This window comes from Apis dorsata, unplaced genomic scaffold, assembly GCF_000469605.1.
Source record: "Apis dorsata unplaced genomic scaffold, Apis dorsata 1.3 scaffold_119, whole genome shotgun sequence".
NCBI lineage: Eukaryota > Metazoa > Arthropoda > Insecta > Hymenoptera > Apidae > Apis > Apis dorsata.
In genome coordinates, this window is record NW_006263413.1 from 234,378 (window position 1) to 235,488 (window position 1,111).

Here is a 1,111-nt window from a genome sequence, read left to right on the forward strand (position 1 = left end):
ATATAAATGTTATATTAAATTAATATATTTTTAATACGTTGATGTTCATTAATGTTAATAAATGTTATCAAATCAATTGCAATTATATAAATTTTTATTTAAATTTGTATATTATTAATAACCTACTAAAAATTATAACTATAAACAATAGTTTCACTGACATAAATATCAACATAAATTTTATATTATCTTTCATTTTTTTAAATAAAACTATTTGAATATTTATATAATACCAAAAAAAGTTTAATAATATTACCGTCTGGTTGTTCAGAAATACAAGCAACATTATCCAGATCATTCCTTTGATTAGACATGTTGTGGGATTCCATAGATGGTGTTCGTAATTCAGAATTGACGGCAATTTTAAAATTAATACGTTCTTCCACATCACCAGAAGAGCTCATGAAATTCACGTTTTTCCGTAATTCGTTTCCTTCCGTGTTTGTACTAAACGATGACGCTGTAGAGAAAATCGTGGGCGTCCTAATTGAATGTAAAGTGAAATTGTCCGAAAATTCTTTTGTCTCTTTAATAACACTGTTCCACGTTGTTCTTGATACTTTTACACTTGTTGTTTCCGTTTGTAATGATTCAAATATTTGCTGAATCGTATTATTTACATCACATCTTTCGTTTGACACGATACTTGTACCAGTTTCGGATGCCATCTTGATTCTGTAAGCGACGTCCTGAACATAACGATACTACATAACATTTGATTGGACATTTCTTAGCCGCCTTTTGAATAGATTTTATTCTATTCGTCTGAAATTGGATAAAGAGTAGGGGTAAGACCAGTAAATATAGAGCTACCATAAACATTTTTATTTATTGGAATCTTCGATCTCCAATCTTATTTTCTCTCTAATTTTTTGATTATAAAGAATTATATATTACTTATAATATTCACATTGTCTATTATATGATAATAAATATTTAAATATAAAATATATATATTATATTCAAACAATCACATTTATAATAATGAATATATAAGTTTCAGTATTTTTTAATTTATAATTTTTATTATATCTAGATTTTAATTTATTTTATAATCGAAATTAATTATATTTTACATTAGTTATTTTTTTAAATATAATTTATTAATTTA

At 24.3% G+C, this 1,111-nt stretch overlaps 1 protein-coding gene across 1 annotated transcript in view; it reads right to left on the reverse strand.

The window, feature by feature from the left end:
• Nucleotides 1-734, reverse strand: part of LOC102678925 — an 11,003-nt gene extending 10,269 nt beyond the window's left edge. Inside the window, exon 1 of the mRNA XM_006612738.2 lies at nt 257-734. Coding sequence (XP_006612801.1) covers nt 257-668 — 412 coding nt within the window. The 5' untranslated portion in view covers nt 669-734. The remainder of the gene's footprint in view (nt 1-256) is intronic.
• Nucleotides 735-1,111: the final 377 nt, after the last annotated feature.